The 23648-nt window shown below is 34.8% G+C and overlaps 1 protein-coding gene across 1 annotated transcript in view; it reads left to right on the forward strand.

Moving 5' to 3' along the window:
* Positions 1–13978, forward strand: part of LOC135198463 (cell surface glycoprotein 1-like) — a 370737-nt gene extending 356759 nt beyond the window's left edge. Inside the window, exons 3-7 of the mRNA XM_064226033.1 lie at positions 3655–5557; positions 5958–6136; positions 6350–6459; positions 7366–7528; positions 11422–13978. Coding sequence (XP_064082103.1) covers positions 3655–5557; positions 5958–6136; positions 6350–6459; positions 7366–7528; positions 11422–11456 — 2390 coding nt within the window. The 3' untranslated portion in view covers positions 11457–13978. The remainder of the gene's footprint in view (positions 1–3654; positions 5558–5957; positions 6137–6349; positions 6460–7365; positions 7529–11421) is intronic.
* The last annotated feature ends 9670 nt before the right edge of the window (positions 13979–23648 follow it).

Raw genomic sequence — 23648 nt, forward strand, 5'->3', positions numbered from 1 at the left:
TAGTCGTGGGTTCGGTCCCAGACTTTTGGTGTCGATTCCCTGCCGGGTAGTCAGAACAGTAGACGAACGCCACGGGACTGATAGGATCGGTCGAATCAATCAGTCAGTGAGTTCCGAAGTGAAATATGGAACATTCTCACAAGAGTTGGTTGGCACACTTAGACTGAGCTTGTAAAAGAAGTCTTGAACTTGTCAAACAAATGGACATGTTGATTCTCGCACAAGAAAGATCACGGCGAGGCATATTATAAGTAACAGTTGTGACGTCATTCACTTTCGCTGCGTATTGTAAGTTTATCAACACATCAGTTGGTTGAGACATGACTTACTTAGTGAAAGGAACCATCAGTGTATTATATGAAGACTCTCTCTCTTTCTCATTTGTTGTGTAGACATACATTATACATTTAGTGACTTCATGATAATAGATTACTAATTTTTCAGTGTTGGAAGTACATAATTTTCATCTTGGAGTTTATGTGGCAGTGGAAAGTTGAATATAACCATAGAAGCAACAATATATTTTAGAATGAAACTTTTGTAAATATCAGAATTAGCAATTCATTTGTGTGTATATATGCATGCATGTATGTATGTATCTCGATGTACTCCACAATGAAAACGAAGGAGAAACCAGAGGAAAAAGGAAATTGAGGTCTTAATTTGTCCCGACGGTTTCGCCTTCCATCAGGCCTTTTCCGGGGAACTTATTGACTAATCAATTTAAGAAAAACATATATCCGATATATGTTTTTCTCAAACTGATTAGTCAATAAAGTTCCCTGGAAGACGCCTGATGGAAGGTGAAACTGTTCGTACAAATTAAGAACTCTCCTGGTTTCTCCTTCGTTTTCTTTCTGGGGTACATCGATATACTTCATTTTCGTGATTGAGAAGAATACAACTAATATATATATATAAGATATATATATATATATATATATATATATATATAATATATATATATATATATTATATATGTATGTATGTATGTATGTATGTATGTATGTATGTATGTATGTATAACTGAATCACGCTAAGTTAGGAACGTGATAAATGGCCTAAATAATAAAGGTACAAGCCACGAAGGAAAAATAAACAACAGAGTTTCTGCAAGATCTTTCGACTCGACGTCCTTTACTTAGCAAGGAGTAAAGGGACAGCGGAGTCAAAAGATCTTGCAGAAACTCCGTTGTTTATTTTCCTTCGTGGCTTATACCATTATATTATATATATATATATATATATATATATATATATATATTAGTTATTATTATTATTATTATTATTATTATTAGTTGAACAGAAGACCCTAATAATATGTAATATGCAAGGTTTGAAAGAGGAGATTCTTTGTTTCCAAGTTTTCAGAGGCTCATCTGCCTCCATCTTCAATGAACCAAATAATTATTTGGTACCTTGAAGAAGAAGGATTATTAAAATGCAACTTTTGAGCAGAGAGTGAAGATACCAAGATTAGGCAGCTGGAATAATCAGGTCACTGTGGAATAATAGTTTGCTGCTGTGGCCCATTGAAATAAGATTTTGTAAGTCTTTGATGTGAGTTATTATTACACCTTAGTTGCGACAGGTAGAGTATTGGTAGATTTTAAAAATAAATCTTAAGAAGAATATTAAAAATTAAGTGACACAGGTCTCCAGATTCACTGATTCACCTATTCGCAGATTTTTTTTTGTGTGTAACCTGTCTAACAATTATTATCAGAGAACTCGCCTATTCACAGGTTTTTTCGTCGATAAATATTCACTAATTAGTGTATTTTGATGTTATTTTCATGACTAAATACATTTTTGTGATACAAAAATTATTTACTAATTTTCAAATATTAATATTGATTAATACTGTATTAAGTTTAATAAGGTTAAATGATATTAAATGATAGACATATTTCTCTCTCTCTTACTGAGATGTATGTTTTTATATGATAAATAAATGATTTACTAATTTTCAGATAACATTGATGTAAACACCTATAATATCAATTCATTAAAGAAAATGCTATACTGAATCAGTAAGATTTTAGCTTATAAATTTAAAAATTATGTAAGAATACAAAAAAAAATCCCATTATCCCAATCTCTTATTTTCCAGACTTGGAGAGGGGGGCTACAGCAGGGGTTGGGGAGTGTTGCATTGTAGTGGGTCTGAATAATTTGCTGTTTTGGCTGTCGAAGGACATTTCTCCCTCTTTACTAGCATTTTTAAAACACTGTTCTAGTAAAGGTAATATATCTTTGGAAGACAAAAAACAAACATATAAATTCTTTTATTGTCAGTCACCAGTAAAGAGAAATATATTAGTATTTCTGAGAGAGAGAGAGAGAGAGAGAGAAGAGACGAGAGAGAGAGAGAGAGAGAGAGAGAGAGAGAAGAGAGAGAGAGAGACTGTTTTACTAAGATGAGAGAATTTTTATGGTACGTACATGTATGTAATATGTTTATTGATATTTTCTATTATTATTATTATTATTATATTATTATTATTATTATTATTATTAATAATAAAAATAATAATAATAATAATAATAATAATAATAATAATAATAATAATAATAATAATAATAATAATAATAATAATAATAATAATAATAATAATAATGAAACTGTAATCACAAAATTCTTATGTCATAATATTTTTGAAAAATTAAAATAACTTTTCCATTTCACTTTTAAGTAAGGTTAACGCCTCTCTCTTACTGAGGTGAGAAAATTTTTATGGTAGATGTACACAGTATGTGTTATGAATATTTTCAAATATAATAACGAACAATAATAATATAACTAATCACAAATAACAATTCTTTCCCTTGTCTTTCTTTCTAACTCCAGAGAAGCTCGGGTCCAGAGCTGTCAAATATGTCAAGTTATGTCATAGGAGGGGAGTGTTGCCTCTCTCTCTCTCTCTCTCTCTCTCTCTCTCTCTCTCTCTCTCTCTCTCTCTCTCTTTTACTGCGATGAGATCATTTTTATGGTACATGTATGTAATAAGTTTATTATTATTTTCAAATAATAATAATAATAAATAATAATAATAATAATAATAATAAAAACTGTAATTACAAAATTCATGTGATAGTATTTTAAAATACAATAATCTTTTCATTTCGCTTTTGAATAAGGACAGCACTCTTTCTTTCTCTTGCCCCACAAGATATAAGAATGTCATAGTGGTGACTCTCACTTTCTCTCTCCACAAGATATAAGCATATCATAGTGGTGACTCTCTCTCTCTCTCTCTCTCTCTCTCTCTCTCTCTCTCTCTCTCTCTCTCTCTTCTACAACAAGATATAAGCATATCATAGTGGTGACTCTCTCTCTCTCTCTTTTGGCTGGAAGATTAATACAGTAATAAGATAATAACTCTGGGTAAATTTGATGCAGGATGTTATTTAAGGTATGCATATGGTATTTGAACTTTCAAGATAAGCAGATACAAGCATTTTTACAGGGGAGTTCTAATTTCTCGGGTTTGAGCTATTGGCCGGTGTCTGGTATGCATCCCTCATGAATATGGGTGACCACTGTATACGCATATGTATAGTAGCAACTACAATCATTTATATGGTGTTTGTTCTTTTTTGTATTACTGTATTCTGAGAAACTTTTGTTATTTTCATCATTTTTTCTTCCAGTGTTGACGTTGCTGCTGGTGTTGGGCGCGGTGACTTGCTCTCCGGTACCCAGCGATCTCCCTGCTCTCTCTGACAGCGCCCATATCGAAGTAACTCATGAAGTCCGCCATGTAACATATGAAGTTAGTGAAGAAGTCAGTGAAGCAACTGCGTCATCACACATCCCTTCTGATGTACCACCTGAGGAGGATCCTCCCATTCCTACAGTGACCACTCCTCACACTGCCCTAGAAGAAGAACACCCACAAGATGATAACATCTCCGAGAAAGGGCAGGAGTCTCAGGAGTCTGAGGGTGAAATCTCACAGGAAGCCTCACCAGAACCAGAGGTCGCTGTTGGTGAGGAAACAAAAAGTGAGGAGAAGGAAACAGAGGTAACACAGGAAGGAACCGAAGTGACAGTTTCCGAGGACAAAGAATCAGACAGTGAAAATATTAGTGAAAGTGAAGACTCAAGTGTAGAAAGTAGTGAATTGGTACCTGAAAGTCATGTGTTTTTGTCCAATAATAATGAAAACAAACAAGAAGACAGTGAAATAGTAGCAGAAGAAACTGAAGCAACTGTTTTAACACCATCAGAAAACCCAGCAGATGAAGTGCATTCAGAGCATGTCAGTGAAGAAAATACAGATTTAACTGAATCTCAACCCACCGAACCAGTCGAACCGGAGCCAACTAGTCCAGTTGAATCCGAACCCACAATCCCAGTTGAATCCGAACCCACAATCCCAGTTGAATCCGAACCCACAGTCCCAGTTGAATCCGAACCCACAGTCCCAGTTGAATCTGAACCTACAGAACCTGTTGAACCAGAACCCACAAGCCATGTTGAAAGTGAAGCTATAGACCCAGTTGAAACAGAGCATATAGACCCAGTTTGGGCTAAACTTTCAGATCATGCTGAACTTGAACCTATAAGTCCAGCGGAAGGGGAACCAACAAGCCAGGATGAAGCTGAAAGTCACATCGAAGCTGAACTGACAAGCAAAATTGTAGTGGAACCCACAGTTCCATTGGTTGATGAACATACAAGCTCTGATGAAGCAGAACACATAATTCCGGAAGGAGATGAAACTGCAAGCCAGGTTGAAGAAGAGGCCCAGTTGGCTGGAGGCGACCTTACAGATGGTGCAGAAAACGATAATTCCGACTTAATTGTCAGTGATGAAGATCATCATGTTTCTGGTGGTGAAGTTTTTGAAGAAATTCCATCTCAGAATTCACAAGAGGTAGCTGATAGCTCAGAATTCTTGGAAACTGAAAAAAGAACTGATGATATTGATTTACCAGTTCATAAAGCTGCCCTGGAGGAGAGCTCCAATGAGGCTTCAGATGTTGCGGCCCCAGAAGGTGACACGGCACGAGAATCTCGAGTGTACATTGCGTATGAAGAACCATCTCATCATGAAGGCCCAAAGGAGGAGGATTCCACTATACCTGAACAGGAAGAAAGTCATGAAGAAAATGAATCAAAGCCTGCCAACAGTGGCTTAGAAAGCTTGAGCATGACTTCTCCCACTCCAGAATCTCTTCCAGATGATGTTCTTGATGTTGATGACTTGGAGAAGGAAGAAGCTCTTTCTGAAGAATACCCAGAATATCCTGAAGAAGCAGTTCTTCCCGATATTCCAGAATTAGATTCACAGGAAGAGAATTCCACCCTGACAGCTGATGCTGAAGAACCTGATGTTGTCCCAGATGTAGTCATCAACCCTCCCAGTTCAAGTGTTGCCCCAGTGCCGGGCGATGAGTTCACAGAAAGTTACAACGACCCTCTTGAAGAATCTGGAAATCTCCCAGATTTTGATGTAACTCATGAGCAACTACCGTCTAAAACTTATCCTCATCCCGAAGAGACTCAGCTAATCCCTGAAAAGACACATGAAACATACGTAAGTATGCTGTGACTGGAAAAGGTTTTGCTGAGGCCATTAGGCCTTAAAAATATTCATCTAATCTTTCCGATTTTATTGTCTGCTTCACAGTTTACAATATAGAAGCAAGTAGTACAGTAATATTCAAATAACTTTTATAGTTGAGTAAATGTGATTTCAGCAGTTACAAACATCAAAATTAACCACTGGGTAAATCTTTCAAAGGATCTTGTGCATTTTTTATGTTGCGCTATACAAAGCACACCAGTGTTGTATATACAAGTGAGATACAGCATAGAATTTGTCACATACCATTAGAGTGCACCAATGTGTATTTTCAAATATAACTAGCAAATTAATTATATCAAATCTATGAATTAGTTGTTTTTTTGGCCTGAAATAATAACTGATTTACAGAGGGGAATTGAGTGAAGGGGATTCAAGTGACCTAGCGGCAGGTGACCATATGCTGGAAGTTGATTCTGGTTCTCCACGAGTGTTACCACCACAGCAGGAACAAATCAGTGCAGCGGCCCCTTCAGCCCTTACACCAGGGTGCATTGTAGCTATTGTCTTTGGCGTTCTCATCTCCTTAGTTGTCATTCTTGGTAAGACTTCCTACAAATTAGTTTCATTATTTGATTTATTTCATTACCAGACCATTCTGCGATTTCTATTTCCATACATTAAAAATGCTGCACTTTATTAGTATATTATAACTCAGCTGTATAACATTTGGTGACTGACAAAGTCTTTTTGACAACAGATACTTTACTTATTGAATGTAGATAAGGAATTAAAAAAAATATATTTTTCAACAGGTGTAGGTGGGTTTATGATTTGGCAGCGCCGCACACAGAACCGTCCCAAAGTCCTGGGTAATGACCAAGGCTATGCAGGCTCTGATTCCGGTGGCTACATTGATGACCAGGTGCGCGTCTCCTATGTCAACTCACAGACTGACACTCCTAAGGTACAGTCATCAGCAACATCTTGGAGCTCTTGATCAGTTTTCTGAGGATTTCATAGACTAGTGATCACAGATCTAAATAGAAAAATTCTGCTGCTTGGTGATTGGCCTTGAACTAGAATTACTTTCCATGAATCTTACTACTAATTACTGAGCATAAGAATTAAACGATTTCATACTGTGAGTACAATCTATGGATCTTGTACTGACTTGAGCTCCAAGGGGCCATGGTTGGCTTGTTGCCACATATCCAGTGAAACATTTTAGCACCTGTGGTTCCCCTCAACACTTTCTTTGATAGGCTACTTCACAAATCTTCCCACAAAACACAAGAGCTTACACTGACAAATTGCATGAATGTATGTAGTAGTGCTGTAGTATGTTTTTTTTTCACAGATCTTTGTGGAATTATGAAAGTGTTCATATTAATTATTACATACATAAAGGAGAAAATGCTTGGCAGATCCATGGCAATCACTCATGATTTTTTTGTACAGGGATTCTGCATCCTTGCACTTTGAATTGTGTCTGCCATTGCTCTGCTGTAAGTGAAGATAATAGGCACTGCTAGCTTACATTAAAAGCATTAACTTTATGTATTACATTAGTTAAAATGTCAGAGTAACTAGAAGACACCCAAGAGTATTGTAGCTTAGTGTTATTTCTTTGTTTTTTGCAGGAGTTTTTTTTTTCTTACTTTCAGTGGTACATCTTTATGGAAGCTGTGCAGAGAAAGAATTTAAAAGTCTAGGTGGAAGATGAGAATTTAATAGATCAGATACTTACTGTGTTGTTTTAATTTTCTTCACTTCTGAATTAGTAAAAATGTCCGTTTATAAGATTGTTTCCTTATATACTCATATAAAGGGTAATGCATCGCAGGGATCCCAGGGACAGCAGATTTTCATACGCCTCAAGACCCTGAAGCCTTCACTGCCTGCTAGTGCAGCAGGGATGCTGAAGTCTTTGCCCAACATGCCCAAGATAGCACCAATGAATATGCCCAATTTTAACCAGATCATCACTAAGCGTGAGTGGGAAGAGGCTGTTTCCCCTCATCCCACATGTAGAATTTCATGCTTTTCCTTACCTCTTCCCTCTCCTGTGCATAAACCCCAAAGTACTTAGTGCTGTGTTAGTCTAACTCATATATTTTATATTAATCCAGCTCTTGAGAATCTTGTAGGCTATGGTGCAAAAAAATCTGTTTTGAATATTATTTGACTTAGCTTTTAGGTTAAGGCTATCAATAGAAGTTTGTATTTGGTGCGGTGTTTACTGTACTGTACTTCTTGCAGACACAATTCAAATTGTCTCATGGTATATACATATATGTAGTTATGGATTAGTACTATGTAATTGAATTGCTATATTGGTGTATGTTCATGTAAATTGAAGTAGCATAGTATCAGTAGATAGAATAGAATAATATTTTTAGAGATTTATTGCCATTTTTTTAACTTTTGTATTTAATAATGTTTTACCACCAAACTAAGTTAACAGGTGCAATAAATGCATTATATATTCATATTTTACATACCCTTATGTGGCTATTGCCTGGAAAAAGGGATTTTGACGAAGGAAAAATCTATTTCTGGGGAGAGACCTGTGTCGCCCGGTGAAAAGATCCTTCTAGCCTCTTTTCTGATATAAATACTATAGAAACCTTTGTATTGCAGTTATCTTGCTGATGATTAAAAAAATGTCTAGTTTTGACTAATTTAAAAGTAACACACTGATGTAATAGTTACCTATGATGTTGATTATAACAATAGTAGTAATGATAATGATACCAAGTCCTTTGAGAGACATTTAACAATTCTCTTTTATCATTAGTAATGACATGACATTACTGGTGAAATAGATTAAAGTTATTTTTAGTTTTACAAATTTTAAAGCTAGATATACACATTCACTTATGTGTTTTTGAGGTGTTTGGTAGCTATTTGATATGAAGTTCTGTTCTTAGCGTATTGTAAGGATCATTGTGGTTAGTGAGAAATTTTTGCATTGTGGAATATCAGATTTCCTTGGAAAGGAGTTTCAGTACTGTAAGAATGGAACACTCTTGTACTTTGTTCTGAAATAGATAACAGACCAGAAATTGTAAGTTATCAGCACTGCAGTATTTTAATATACAAGAGTATTACTCTTCATACAGTAACCCATAGTGTAGGTGTCTGGATTAAATAGATTTTTTAACTGTCAGGTGTGAAGAAGGAATCAGATCCTTTTTATCCACTGTATGAAGTCCCAAAATGTAGCTTATTGGTAAAGTAAAACTTTTTTTTATGGTATACATTAGAATAAAGCTGTGTAATTTTTTATATTCTTGAGTAGTTTTATGCTGATGGAACAAGTTGCATATTGTAAATTTTGGTCGCTAAATTTCTATGTATATACAGTACATAGTTGTATTCCAAGTGGTCATCTAGATTGAAAACTTCAGTTTTGCAGTATTAACTTTACTGCTGATAAATTACCAGTTCATTAGAAACATTTGAATTTCCAGTGATTTTATGTCAATATTGCAAGCTTTAACAAAAATTTTGTCCTATTTCTAGAAAGCTAATGTTGTGTCACTTGTATATATTTCGGAACACAGATTGCTCAGGAATAGCATCTTTTGTGTCCTGAAGAATATAGGAGTGGAGTACTAATCTTAAATCCAGTTGCTTTTGAACTTTCCCCGTACTCCATTTGGTAATACATAGTACTACGTACAGTATTTTAGGTAACTAAATAAATGGCAATGTAGTTGAGAAACTGATTTACTGTAGCATTAAATTTTTAGCTTCAAAATATTCTACTGGAGCTGTTCTCCAATGCATTTTGTGGCTTTCAGCCCTGTATTTATCTTGTTTTTATTTTTAAAATAAATTATTTTCATATATGAAACTTAAGTGAAGTGAATTATAATGATCAAAGGTATAGTATATAGTAATATGTATATACACACACACATTAACCAGCCTCAGCTTCAGTTGTCTGGATATATTTGCAGTAAGGTCCTCGAAGGTTAGGCCTGGATAGGTGTACAGTTTAATCATGTGCTGTATGTGAAAGTCATTACATATGCAATGATTTATAGGAACATTAACAAAAACTTCATTTATCGCATGGACAAAGACATAATTCCTTTGTCCAAGCAGTTTATGAGATTTTAACATGGAAATACAGTTTAGTATGAACATTTACCCGTGAAAAGTCAGAAGTATGCTTTACATATGGTGTTGGTATGCCAACTTTACAATTTTGTGCTAATTGCAAACCTTCTGTTTTATCATTTTCATAGTAAGCCTTGTTATATCATTACCAAAATTAAATACTCTTCAACCAATTAAACAGTAGTGGCTCGTGGCTATCATTCACGGGGGTGCTGTTACTTAATTTCCTTTTTCTTTTTTAGATTCTCATATTAACTGCATAAACACATGCATTATATATTATATAATGATATATATATATATATATCTATATATATATATATATATATTATTATATAAATATATATATATAATAATATATATCTATATATATATATATAATTATATATATATATATATTAATTATTATATATATATATATAATGCTATGCAGTTAATATGAAGGAATCTAAAAAAGAAATTAAGTAATAGCACCCCCGTGAATGATAGCCACGAGCCGCCACTGCAATTAAATAGTCTCTAACAAACCATAGAACCAATCAGCCTACTGTAAAATGTCCTCTTAGGAGTGGCTCAAACTGTAGTTTGGAAAAAGCAAAAAGTAAATGTTGAATTTAGGTGAAGAAATGTTACTAATGACTGTGTGTTTGTGTATACCAGTATGTGTATGTAGCAAATGTAATGAAATATGAAAATGCTTTATAAAAGGGAGACATGTTCATTGAAATACAATGTTGCTTAGTGCATTTAACAACCATAGTCACATTACAAATCTAACCATTAACTACGCAGTTTTAACACCTGAAGTCACAACTTGCAAACACGAAACTTCCTATATAAAGTTTCTAATTCTTATGATTCTGTGATTGCAGTGAGCGAATACATATTCATTTACACCTAAATCTCCCAGGACAATTCCAGTGATGTAAGTAAGTAAAAACACAAAAACTGACTAGATCACCATAGACATAAGAGAGCTTCATTGCTACTAGCTTTCTTAGATGGTATGAAAATTAAATTGAAACTAAATAAATGCACCCATTCCACAGCAGATCCCACAGATATATCTACTAGCGTATTACTTTGTTATATTAGTATATGCACTGTATTCCGCCCTTTTATATTAAAATAGGAATATAATGTAAGAAAAAACACAGTTGTATGTTGTGAGAGGAGGTTTTTCTCTATAAAAAGAAAAAGTTGATTTAGACCAGAACCATGAACACCAAATATTAAAGTTTCAGCAAAACATGTTTTTGAAGTCTCTCAAAAATCTTAACGGTTACTGAAGAGTCCATTGTGAAATAGTCTGTAGAAACAGCAGAAGTTCAGTTTAACCATTGTTAATTATGCACTTACATTTATATATTTATGTATTGTATATACTATATAAACATTTAATGTTTACTGTATGAAAATTGTCTTTGTATCTAACAAATTGTAATATAATTACGTACATTTGAAATCATAGGTTGGTTAGGCTACCACTTAACCATGGTTCTTTGTTTGCACTGGGAATTCTCATTTATTTTGTTTCTGAAATGCTTTCTCTTTAATTTCTTTTTCCTGGTATTTCATATAGTAATTTGTTTTGTACATCATTTAACCAATTTATATTCAATCCTCTTTTTGTTGATATAGTTATCAAATCTGTTATAGAAATATGCAGAGGATCCTCCAATTCAACTGTACTGCACTGATATTTATCAGCAGTTCTATCTTCGTATTTATAATTTTAATCCTTTGTCTTTCGCAGGGGAGTCCGGAGGATCTAATCAGCCTGGACAATGATTCCTTTTTGAACAGCCTTGAGTCTATGACTATCCAGAACTTGTGGACAGACAACATACGGCATACAAAGTTGTAGCCGAAGCCTTGTGGTTGGAATGCATTCTTTATTGATAATAACAAAAGTTGCTGACTGAAAAAACTTGGAGCAAAGAAAGTGCATGTGATGGCTTTGGCTGTTACCTTATCCAGGCATAATAAAGCTTATGGTGCACACACACTCGTGACAATTGCCACAATGTCCTGAGAAGCATATGTTCATTTGTATTGTTCAGTGTCCTACCAGTATTTCAGACAAAATTAAATTTGATAAGTGTAACGCAAGTGGAATAAATGCCAACCATGAATTCCAGATTTGATATTCTGACGCCTCCTTTTGACTTACTGATTACTCAGCCGTTCTCTCTTAATGAAATGGTTTTTGTGTGTGAATTGCCACAAGAAGTTTGAAATTTGACATTCCAAATGTTAAGATAGGCAGGTAAGACTAATTACAGTAGTACAATTAAATACAATTTCTTGACATAGGTAATGCATATAAGCAAACTAGACAAATGTATGCAAAGACAAATAGCTACATAAAAATGAAGGTTTGAAGACGAAACTGTATGCCAAGGGCATATAAGGAAAAGACAGTCTAGTGTTTAAATGCTGTAATGTTCAGTGGTTGATTTTTCATTGTCCAAGTTTTTCTGTAAATCTGAACAAATGTTAGCTCACAAAAGTATTGCTTTCCTTGCCAACAGTCACTTCACATTCCCTCTGTCTTCCAGGGGTTAAGAATGGATTTTCAATAATGGTGTACTATTGTAGATGTAAATGATGGTTTGTGTTAATTAGAAGTCTGTTTTCTTGAGTACCCTATATAGGATCATTAATATAAAGAACTGAGAAATTTATTAGTAAACAACTAATATATAATTTTGATTATTTGTATAACAAACAATTTAATGTCATGTCTCATTTCCCTGTATCTGCTAAGTACTGTATTTGAGTCTGCATTTACCTAAGATTTTTGCATAACATTATCTTTCTTGAAATCCTTTTGCTTTGAAACAGTTGCCAAATTTTATATATATATATATATATATATATATATATATATATATATATATATATATATATATATATATGTTATATATACGATATATATGTATATATATATGTGTGTGTGTGTATGTGTGTCTGTGTGTATAACTATATGTATATGTGTGTATGCATGAGCATGTATGTATTTCTGCAGTTTTTGCTGCACCAGTGAAAGTCTGATGTTTGGCAGGAGAGATTGTGATACAAATATAAATAGAAGTAGAGGTCTTAGACAAAGCTCTTTTCAGTAGTTTTTGCTTGGATTTTGTCATGCAGTTTTTATTCTTTCAGTTATGTTTTAGGTAGGGCCATATTTCTTTTCATGCTGCTTTGTGTCATTGCTAAAGAAGTATTAGGTTGTGGAGAAGTCCTTTTGTCAAAATTACAGTGGATGTTTGGAGTTATGTATTTGTTTCACATGCATTAACTCTTAGCAACTTGTATTTTGTCAGTTGTTAATTTTAGAATGTTCTGTCGAAATTTCTGTAGAGCTGTTCTCTTATTATTTTTCTCTCTCTCCTATTCTGACAGTTTAGGTTATAAGAGTGAGTGATATGTGTAGTACATAGGAACAAATAAGTACCTACCTAAATTATAATGTGGAAAGAAACAGTAAATAAATTAATATTAAGTATTATTGTAAATTGAAAACGGCTTACTGAAAGCAAAATTATTCTTCCAAATAAAAGTATAGTATTTAAAAGATAGAATATTATGTACAAGGGGTATGTTTTTTAGAACATAATTTATCCAGTGAAATTAAAACGTGATTTGAAAGAGGAATGCTTGACCTTTGTAAATGTTGAGTCTGTGTTGTGAATATATTTTGTCCAAGAAAGTAGTTTCAAGAAATGCTACTCAATGCAATATATAGCTAGGCTATACCTGATTAGGGTGCACCTCTCATTCTTCAGGAAAACTTGTGGTACTAAAACTGCCAGCGCAAGGGTAGTCAGTTGTCAAACCTACGCTGTGTAGTAATTTACAGTTTCTTATTCGTAGAGATCTTTATACAGTACAGCATATATACAGTAATATATATGAAGAATTTATTTATAGATATCAGATGTACAGTTTTAATGATGTTCAATTCCCTCTTGTTAGCTGTAGCTTCTGTCGCTGTATATATACAATGCCATTTATTTTAAATGAAATGGTATAATCTTTGTATACAGGAATGTAAGAGCTTCTTGCATTATTGTAAATTTTTTAAAATTACAGCTTCAGTGGGAGGACATTTCAGATGTTACAGTTCCTCTCTAATCATTGAACTATGATACAGATTAGTATACTGCTTTTATAAGCAGTGTATTGGGTATTTTGAAATTTCTTGTCATTCCAGAATGTAATTTTTAATTGCCTTTTTTAATTCAATATTTGGAAAATGTTTATACGTCGTTATAAGAAACTAACTGTTAATTTGCAATGTTAATATTTGTAAGAGTCAATTGCAATGTTTTTAACTGATTTTTGTAAGGAATGTAATTTTTAATTGCCTTTTTTAATTCAATATTTGGAAAATGTTTATACGTCGTTATAAGAAACTAACTGTTAATTTGCAAATGTTTAATATGTAAGCAGTCCAATTGCAATGTTTTTTACTGATTTTGTTAAGGATTTATATTGATTGTATAGATATGTCTTTCAAAATTTTCAAGCAGATCCTAATTATGAACCATGTGGATTCTATCTGATCTGAAATTTTTAAGTAGGTCATTATGTATTATGAATGAGATACAAAGCCAAGTTGATTTGCCTGAAGCCCTTCATAAATGGAGAATTACTGTCTTCTGTAGTGTATTTTGTATATCAGCCATATCTTGCAATATCAGGGGCAGTATTTATTTCATTTTCATTTTATTTATTTCTTGAGACATTCATGATTAGCATAGTCAGCCACTTTCATCCTTTTTCCCATTCTTCCCATAATCCCACACCACCCAACTGTTAAGACCATTATGAGAACAAATCTTAAGTGGTCCGAATTCAAAGTAGTGTCTGATATCGAGTGGTAAGTTGGTATTATTTACTGGTTTGCATTGTAGTAATGGAAAACCACTTATTGTGTAGTCAGAAATATGAAAATAAATATATATATAAAGTCCTTTTGTTATTATGTTGTTGCTACGAATGTTGTCTTTAAATGAGAAAAGAAGTTATCTATACACTGAAAGATCATCTTAAAAATTTGTCAGTTCTTAGCAGATTTAATGGAAAATATCCCTATAAAAACAATTTCCTCTCAACTCACTCTTTGATTCTGACCCTTTCATAAAGATTTGCAGAGGCCATGATCCTGTTTGTCATTGCTGCTGCTAAAGACTTATCCCACTCAAAAGAATTGCTTCACTTCGGTGAGTACAAAAACCCCTGGGCTTCGACATGTGATATTTACCCGATCCGAATCCATCATGTGACATCTCGGAATATGAGAAACCTTTTCATGTGTATCATATTCATTCTTTTCATATTCATCATCATCTCTCATGAATTATAGTGTGTCAGTAATAGTTTTATTCATTATCTTCATATCCATCCATTTCCAAAGACAAAATAGTTATATGTACAATATGTGTATGAAAATATATACTGTACATACAGTACTATATTTATACCTGTATATGGCATATGTATGTAAGTCAGTGTATTTATTATTATACACATGTACTGCAGCAACAAATGTCCAATTCACAGTAACTGGGAGTTGATTACTTTACTAATACATACACATATGAATACAAGATCAGTTATGGATACCAATAATCAAATTAGGTCCCTGGAAATAATGCATTAATATTCTTTATGCATAAAGTGTTTTAGGATAATCATGAAGGGAAAATATTAGCATTGCATTCATGCATTAGTGAACTACTGGAAAGAATTTATTATTGTATACACTTTGCTATAACATGATTTGGTACCTATATGAAGTTCCTTTGTCACAGTTTAGATGGAAGTATTCGATACTGTATTTCTATATCCTGTTTTCGATGTCAAAACAATGTCCATTTTCAGACCAAAGATGTATAGTTTAGAAATGAAATTGAAAAATAAAATATTTGGCCTCATGGGCATTATGCTGTCTATCTGGTTTTATTAATCCTTATCATTTATAGAAACTGTATCTGAAGGCAGTGATACAGAGTACATACCTATTACGTATAGCTGTTTATTGAAATGATCCAAGTTAACAAGTACCAACAAAATAAGAATAGGTTATACAGTTTATTATCGAATATATTTATCTGTCACTTTAAATTAGAGCAGCAACAGTCAATGATACCATTCTAGAGTAATGTCCACAGACTTTGCTGCATAGGCACCTTCATAAAACAAACCAGGAAGTTTATACAATTACTGAGTACAGACAGTCAAGATGACCACCTCTAAGTTTGGGTTCCTTGTTAAACACATGCAGAATTTTGCATGATATTATATTTCTAATAATCATCAAGGTAGCCACTAATATCAGCAATTGTTCTGAAACTCGCATAGTGAAACTTAAATATCAAGCAACAGACGTCAATGTCAAGAAATTTAGTTACTGTGGGTATGCAAGTTGTTACCCATTATTAACAATGTTTGTTGACAGGAAGTTTGTAAATATGGTATTGGTTCATCTGGCAGAGGTTAACTGTTCACTTTAGTGGCAACTGTAACTAGAGCATGAATTGTGGCCATCTGCAGTTCACTGGAAGTTAGTTGCTGATCATAATAGGATTACCAAAGTACCATTACACTGCTGGAAAATATGTCAGGTGGTGAAGTACATCAGGATACCACCGTTGATGTTACCATCGAGATCTCAAAAAAAAGTCACCCTCTGAAGCAGGATAGTGTGTCAATCCAGCGCATGCTGTGCATTGTAGGCATTGCTTAAGGTTCACTGCAGCATCCCTTTGGCCCCTAGCCACATCCTCTTTCGTTTGCTTTTTCTGTACCTCCATTCATATTCTCTTTCTTCCATCTGACGATCCACCTTCCCTAACAATTGTTTCACAGTACAACTGCGAGGTTTTCGTCCTATTATGCCTTTTAGACCTTCTTATTGTCTATTTCCTTTTCAGCATTGAATGACCTTGTAGGTCCCAGTGCTTGGCCTTTGACATAGATTTTATAATACAATCAAAGTCACAGCAAAGCTATGGTAGGTTAACACTACCATTCAGTAAGATCAAAAGCCTGAACATAAATAAAATATAAATTAGGTATGTGTACTAAGTTGTTCCTTACTTAGAAAAGAACTCACTTCATGAGAACGGTAAAAACATATGCCCAGCTAATGCTTTACAATACTGTTGGTGCGCTCCAAACTTTGCTACAGTTTTGGAAAAAAGGTCTATTCTGACAGACTTTGTGTGAAAAGTATCAGTAGACCTTCAGTCATATTTATTTTCCATGGAATCTTGCTAAATTTATTAAGAGAATGAGGTTTATTATTATAGTAAATAAATATATGACCTAATAGCTACATTTCATCATGTTTTACTAAAACTGCCATTAAGTATAAATACCGACTTGCAACACATAAAGTGTGGCCAATTAAGAGATAAAGTTCCCTCATGGTCACTGCAATTATGAAGCTGTAGCTTCAGAACTTTTTAAGAGGAAAAGCAACATATTCAGCAAGTTATTGTCTGGCAGGAACTAGAAAACCAACAGCATCTACATTCAAATAGACAACCTACAGTTATTACAAACCCACAACAAGTCTAACAAGCTGGCACTCGGATGCCGGCTTATTTGGACCGTGGCTGATTCGGACCTTAATCTTGGCTGATTCAGACCATTTGTTGGACTGATTCGGACCCATACTAATAATTTTATATTATAGCAATGGGTATTTCTATATGAGCATTACATATCGTTCGTCCCCGTGAATACGAAAGCCACCAGGAATTGGGGCGTCAAATGTATTTCGCCGTGTTTAGTACGAGCCCCTAGGGGTTAATTACAGTCGTCCGAATAAATATTACTTAAAATTCTTGGGATCACCTGAAGAAAAGCGACCCCAACACACGCGGGGGTCGCTTTTCTTCAGGTGGAAAATATTGGGGTCGGTTTTCTTCAGGTGAGGAATTAACAGGGGTTATAGTAAGGCCGTGGCGGAACGGCGCTTCGCACCTTATCCGCATATTTAAAGATTCTTGGCAAGCTCGGTATGTTCTAGCAAGAGGTAATGTTGCGCTATGCGCGCTAGCCACAGGGGTTACAGTAGGTTTGATTATTTTTGTACTGAAATTGCAAGACAATACGCTTTTAATTAACTATTGATTGTTTGTCTAAATTTGTATTTTTAACATGTGTTTAATAAAGTAGTTTTTAATGAATATATATCTATATTTTTTTCTCCTTTTTTCTATAATATTATGAGCTAAAGTGGGTCACCTGAAGATTGGAGACACCAACAAGCAGGGGTCGTTTATCTTCAGGTGGAAAATATTGGGGTCGCTTTTCTTCAGGAGGAAAATATTGGGGTCGATTTTCTTCAGGAGAGGTATTAGGGGCTGCTAATCTTCAGGTGATCCGATTCTTGGTCAAGGGGTAAAACTGCATAGAAAAATCTGTCAATCATATGAAGGTCCGAATAAGCCTGGATAAAGGTCTGAATGAGCCAGTACATGGTCCGAATCAGCCAAGGTTCGATTCCCCCGGCACTCGCCTTGGTAAGAAAGTAGCTTCATTGCCCCTGAAATGTAGTTATATCTAAATTGCTACGTACTTGGGCCATGTATACATAAGCAGTTAAGAAGCAGCGGATTCTGAATGGATGCACTGCCATTTCGTAGGTTGTACTCAATTTTCTTCTTGGGTCCGGATAAATCAAGTGGAAATGAGCACACTTCAGCTGAGTCCATAGTTTCTCTTTTGAAGTAAACAGAATAAACAGCCATTCACAGCCTGAAAGTGTTCTGCTACACAAGCTGATGGACTAGGCTGAAATAAATTAATTACTGCATTTGTTTTCAGCTTGTTTCTCTTCTGAATCACGAGAGTGCAATTGGGCCATTTCGAACATCAGTGGCCACTGACCAGCATGGCTTTCCCTCTACCTATTAAATGATATTTACTCAACCAAAAATAATCTTCCTGACTTAAGACGTATAAAAAGATTATCGGTTGGAGGAAGTTATTCTAACCCAGTTTCAGAAATAAACAAATATGTCTTCCAGATTTTAACCATTATGTTTTATATCATTATACCTTGCGGTAACAGATTTAATTCAAACTCCTCAGGGTTTTGTTTGTGTAGATTCTGGTATCACGGTTCGCTTCCGGATTATCCAGGCGATTCTATTGTCGTATAGGTATTGTATTGATTGCTTTGGCTTCATTACTCAAAATATCACTGATTACAGTTTTTGCTGGATAAATATCAAATGTTGGCTGCCTGATATATACTGCCGATCTTAGTCTAGACATTTACAAACAAGCTATAGAGCAATATTTGGCACATAGTGAAACCTAGTGGACTTCAAAAATTACAGGAAATATCTACAGTAGGCTACTGCTCTTGTGTAAACAACCAATCACATTCACTGACATTAATGTTTATTCCATCAAGGACAAAAGAAAATTACATAACTAATAAAAACCATACTACAGTGTTTGGTTGCAGAAAGTACAGTAATAAGGGTAAAGTGAACTGTTAACGGTGATTTAAGTTCATCAAATGCTTCCATAATTAAATTTACACATTGTTTAACACTTTACTACATTTTGATTGATTGGTTTTTAAATCATACTAAAGAGCCTTCCAAGGATATGAACTGTTTAAAGCCAGCTCAAAAGCAATTAGATAAGGGAACCGAAGCATAAATCAAGATACTTTCCTTTGTAGCATAAGTGTTTCGGGCCAAGATGTAATGTCTGACTAAACTTCATATCATACTATGAACGAGCGAGATTCCCTTCTGAAGGTATGAATTACTCGAATATTGAGCCCAGGACTCTTCACTCAGGAATATCACTTACGCTCACCATTTGCGCTATTAGCTTTAATTAACCTTTTATTTTTATATTTTTGGTAATGATCATGCAATGTATACTTAGTACAGCGTATGGATTATTTGAGATTTGATAATAGTATTTGCCCGGTGAGTATTGTGGGAAGTTAGGAAACAAGCTGACAAGAATGGTGTGTTCAAGATCTATTTTGGTGCGATATTGTAGTGAGCGAGGCAACGTTATTGGTCCTTTTTTGTGACACCATACTCTGCCAATAGAAGTAGAAAAGAGATAAACGAGCTAACGCATCGGTTGAAGGTGATCAAAATTATTTCACACTAATGAAAATTTTTCTCAAGGTATCCAGCAGGTTGATTTTTACCTATATAATTGACTCCCTAAGCGCATAGACTGAGATGCCGCTTCCGGGTTTAATCTGGGTTAAACAGGTAAGCTAAACGTTTCCGAAAGGTCCAACCAGATGTATCCAGAAATATCCTAATTATTTTCCAAATTAAATTTTCTCAATGTAAATCTGCGGCAACTCAACAGAATAGTGACAAACACTTAACAACCCGGCAGTAATTCGTATTTCGCACAACCAAACAGCTGACTTTTGTTTATCGGAGTTTCTACGGAATCACTATTCAAGACCTTCGTGTATTTTAGGGAGTGAAATCGTGCTGGTTTCCCATGTAACACCGTAGAAATTACGATGCTAAAGTTATAATTAGAGTGTTTATTAAATTGCTTTTTCGATTTTTATGAAAAGGCACATAAACAGTAGATGACCATATAAGGAAATACAAGAAACTATAGCCTGAGGGTAAAGGGCCCTGTATCTAGTAGTAGTATACTACTACTACCACCCATTGTAGTTTCGAGACATGAGGCAATGATGGGACCATTGCTGTGACTCACGACAGGTAGAAAATGCCTTTTTAAGGACCTACCACACATTGTCTGTTCGCGTTGGCTGGTGGAGAGGGTTTACCGACTGTCAGTTGGAAGTTTCCAAGTTGTCAGTTGCGAGATACCTTTTGATAAGGTCTATCTATAGCCTACTATATACGGTAGGTTGTGATACGCCAAGTGGTTGGATGCCGTACGCTGAGGATTAGGTATCGTTATCTCAGAACTGAGCGCATGTTATTAAGTGAAAGTAATAGGTAGAACATTAATTTTTAGTTGAGTAGAGTACATACTAGCTAGTAGAAGAACCTAGTAATTTGTACCTACTAGTACCTAGCCTATACCAAGTAGGTAGGTAGTAGCTAGCGAGTTGTAGGTGGTACCTAGCCTAATTGTCCAGAAGTAGCCTAACTACTGTACCTAGGGCTACTTATTAGTATCTAGGTTAGGTATGGTCTTAGACCAGTAGGGAATACTACTAGGACTAGGTAGTGGTATTGTGCTTTAATTTGGTGAAGGTGCAGAAAATCTGTAGTTGGTAGCTGAGCTAGGTATAAGTACCTAGCTACCTATTTCTTCTTGTCGCTGACCGAAATATGCAGAAATCAGCATATCCAACATAGGTAGCCTATCTACAGTCAGCTTAAAAACATCAACTAAAGAAATTTTTATTGGGTTACATCCTAGTGTAACCTTCCCTTAGGGGGGCCGGCTGGCTAATGCCATTCTTTAAGGACAGGACTTTGATATTCATACCACTTAATAAGGTGACTTGGGACATCTCCAAACCGCATATGATTTTTGCCTCTGACCTTCGGTTTTGTGACCCCAGGGCGATTTATCCCGAAAATACCCATTTTTCAAATTCTATCTCCTCCCTTGATATTTAATATTAAGACCTGGGATTACTATCATATATAGACCTAATGTAGACCTCCAATCAAATGAGGAGTTTTTTCTAAAAGTCATTTTTTTGCTAGATATGAATTTTTCATTATGGTAAAAAATAAACCCAATAAATTAGGAAAACAAAATTTATAAAAAAAAAGACGAAACAAAAATTGGAAAAAAGGGCTTCATTTGATTGTTCTATAATGTCTTTCTGAGTTATATACCAAATTCCAATGTTATAGGTAGCTTTAAAACTAAGTGAGAAGATAGATTTTGAAGGTCAATAACTATAGTTTTGAGATACGGGCGTTCAAAGTTTTTCTTCATATTTTTATAACGACAATGTTAATAAATAATGATTATTATGAATGTATATTTCTTTTTTGTGTATTAATAAACCAAAACTATTTTATTTATCATAATTTAATCATAAATGATGATCCCTTTGCTCATATATCGTAGCTTGGGGCACTGCGTCAGGCAAGACGGGGCACTCCTTCCTATGCAACTCTCTCTCTCCTCCTCCTTCACTAACTTGGCTTATTACAGCGAATTTCTTCTTCTGTATGTTACCTAGATGTTTTCCTAGTATTTTCCGTTTTGGCATGATGAAATTCTTGCCGAAACAAAAATAAACACATGTAAATGCAAGAGAAAGTCAAGAGGTGAAATTCGAAGTTGTACTCTCTTTTTACAAAGACAGTGTTAATAAATCATAATTATTATGAATTTCATATTCCTTTTTGGGTATTAATAAACCAAAACTATGTTATTTATCATAAATTAAGATCCCATTTATCATAAATTAAGATCCCTTTGCTCAAAGATCGTAGCCTTGGGGACAGTGTGACATGTGCTTCAGGCAAGACGGGCGCGTCTACTTAACTACGCAACGCTCCCTCTCTCTCTTCAGTAACTACACTAATATCGCATATATTATGATATTCTGTAATCATATTAGAGCGAATTTTCTTCATCTTTATGTTAGCGAGATGTTTTCCTTGTCTTTTCCTCATTGGCATGATGAAATTCTTGCCAAAACATAGATAAGCATATGTAAAAAGCAAGCGAATGTCAGAGGTGAAACTCGAACATGTAGTCTACTTGAAATCTGTGCTCGTACTGATATCATGGTTGAACTCCCCTCTGCTCTGCGACCCACGGAATCTCTACAGATGCCATTTCTCACAATTTCTTTGACAATAATTATCAAAATTTACAATAACAGAAGAAATATTGCATTTTCTTGTATGGATGAATGTTTTAGGCTTATTGAGTTATGTTTACTAATTACTCTGTAACTACGAAAGTAAGAGGAATTTTGACGAAATATTTCTTATACGTATTCTCAATTGCCATATGAAGCTCCATGAATTTTTTCTTGACTTTGCATTTTTCGCCCTATACCACCATATATAGGGGTTCCGGCCGGCCCCCCTTAAGCCAACCTTAGCATAGGGTACCATGCCCTAATTTGTCCCCTGGAACCCCCAATCCTAACGTAATATTGAAAAATTACCATAAAAGTTATACTGTGCCCACAACTTAGCCTAGGCAACATGTTAGGCTATTGTGCAAAGCAGAATTTACTGAACTGTTTGGCACTATGACAGTTTATTTCTCACTGAAGTCTAGGGTAAAATACTTGAATGGCCAGCCTCTACAGTAGTGCGACCACCTTCTCGAAAAAGTACTTTAACACGTCCTGTAACCCAGGATAGACAGTAGTCAAGAGCCAGCATCTGTCAAAGCAACACCTCGAAACCTCTACTTTCCTCTCGAAGTAAGTTTTTTCTCCCAAGTCTCAAATTAAGGCCATTTTTTCTGATTTTCGGGAAGGTGGTCTCGCTATGGTTGAGGCCAGCCAATCGGCATTTTACCCTATTCACACACATAGTGGTGAGGTATTATTGTATCGTTGTATTCTTGAGGCTCTTTGAACTTCCAATGTGCACAAGGCTTTCTGATCCTACTAGCCACAATAAATTATGGTAAAGGTGCAATATTTGAAAAACCCAAGTTAGCAGCCACGTCAAATGTGGATCCTTAGGGTAGGTTAGAATGTATTTAAGTACTATGCCACACTTTTCTTTATTCACAAAGGCTAATAGGGATTCCTTTTGCTGGATAGGACCTGGCATATTGGGCATAAAGAGAGTCTTGGTTTCCAGGCCAGATGGAACCCCATGTTTTTGTACATGAACTTTCCTGTCAGATATATACTTAGCTTTACGTCTCTGACGTCAAGCTAAGTATATATCTGCCAGGTAAGTATGTACAAAACCTTATTGTATACTAACAATAACATTTTATATTAGGTTAGGATGTGTATCTCTGCAAGTACAATACAAATCA

The sequence above is a fragment of the Macrobrachium nipponense genome, chromosome 22 (genome assembly GCF_015104395.2).
Source record: "Macrobrachium nipponense isolate FS-2020 chromosome 22, ASM1510439v2, whole genome shotgun sequence".
In the NCBI taxonomy this organism is placed as follows: Eukaryota; Metazoa; Arthropoda; class Malacostraca; order Decapoda; family Palaemonidae; genus Macrobrachium; species Macrobrachium nipponense.